At 51.5% G+C, this 1,118-nt stretch overlaps 1 protein-coding gene across 1 annotated transcript; it reads right to left on the bottom strand.

Annotated features, from left to right (window-relative positions):
* Positions 1–486: 486 nt before the first annotated feature.
* LOC112841015 (olfactory receptor 14J1-like) lies at positions 487–1,101 on the bottom strand. The gene has a single exon (XM_029957789.1). It carries the CDS (start codon positions 1,099–1,101, stop codon positions 487–489), a length of 615 nt encoding a protein of 204 aa, XP_029813649.1.
* Positions 1,102–1,118: the final 17 nt, after the last annotated feature.

Here is a 1,118-nt window from a genome sequence, read left to right as displayed (position 1 = left end):
ACAAGTTCCCAGGGCCTGTCCCTGCCTGTGCTCCAAGGGCTTCCACCCCCCAGGACTGTGCTCAGAGAGCACTCAGGCCTCGCACTGAGAAAGGGGCTCAGGAGGACAGTGTGGGAGTGGCAAGAGAGCAGCTCTGCAAAGACCAAGCCCTGCTGCTCCCTGGCAGTGCTGCTGGGCTGGGATTATTGTCCCCTTCCCGTTTGCAAATACACCCTGTCCTGCAGTGTGCTGTCCTTTAGGAACATCTGAGAAGAAGGATTTGGACAAAGAAGGCACTGCAGGGTCCTTTATTTTGTTTAAATACTTAGAGAGAACAATTCATCATTTATACATCTCTGGGTCAAATTCAATGTGTAGACACTAAATTAGAAGGCAGATGCATAATAAAATTTAATTGCAGAGAACATTATTGCAAGAAGTAGCCGATGACCTGCAAGAAAAACCTGAGCAGGAAGGCTGGGCCATTAGTGAGTCCCATTCTGAATGCTACACACCAGAAAACTGGCACTTTATTACTCCTGAAAAGCATCCAGTCATCATTTTTCTCAGGGCATCCTTGAGCTCCTGGTTCCTGAGGCTGTAGATGAAGGGGTTCACTACTTGAGGTACCACTGAATACAGAACTGACAGGGCCAGATCCAGGGATGGGGAGGAGATGGAGGGGGGCTTCAGGTAGGCAAATGTGCCAGTGCTGACAAACAGGGAGACCACGGCCAGGTGAGGAAGGCAGGTGGAAAAGGCTTTGTGCCGTCCCTGCTGAGAGGGGATCCTCAGCACAGCCCTGAAGATCTGCACATAGGAGAAAACAATGAAAATGAAACAACCAAACACTAAACAGCAAGTAACCACAATGAGCCCAATTTCCCTGAGGTAGCCTGAGTGTGAGCAGGAGAGCTTGAGGACATGTGGGATTTCACAGAAGAACTGGCCCAGGGCATTGCCCTGGCACAGGGGCAGGGAAAATGTATTGGCTGTGTGCAGCAGAGCAGTGAGAAAGCCAGTGGCCCAGGCAGCTGCTGCCATGTGGGCACAAGCTCTGCTGCCCAGGAGGGTCCCGTAGTGCAGGGGTTTGCAGATGGCAACGTAGCGGTCGTAGCACATGATGGTGAGGAGGGAAA

The sequence above is a fragment of the Manacus vitellinus genome, unplaced genomic scaffold (genome assembly GCF_001715985.3).
Source record: "Manacus vitellinus isolate BGI_N305 unplaced genomic scaffold, ASM171598v3 ctg7180002222619_pilon, whole genome shotgun sequence".
Classification (NCBI taxonomy): domain Eukaryota; kingdom Metazoa; phylum Chordata; class Aves; order Passeriformes; family Pipridae; genus Manacus; species Manacus vitellinus.
The sequence above is the reverse complement of the archived record's forward strand: the minus strand, read 5'-3'. Positions and strand labels throughout refer to the sequence as shown.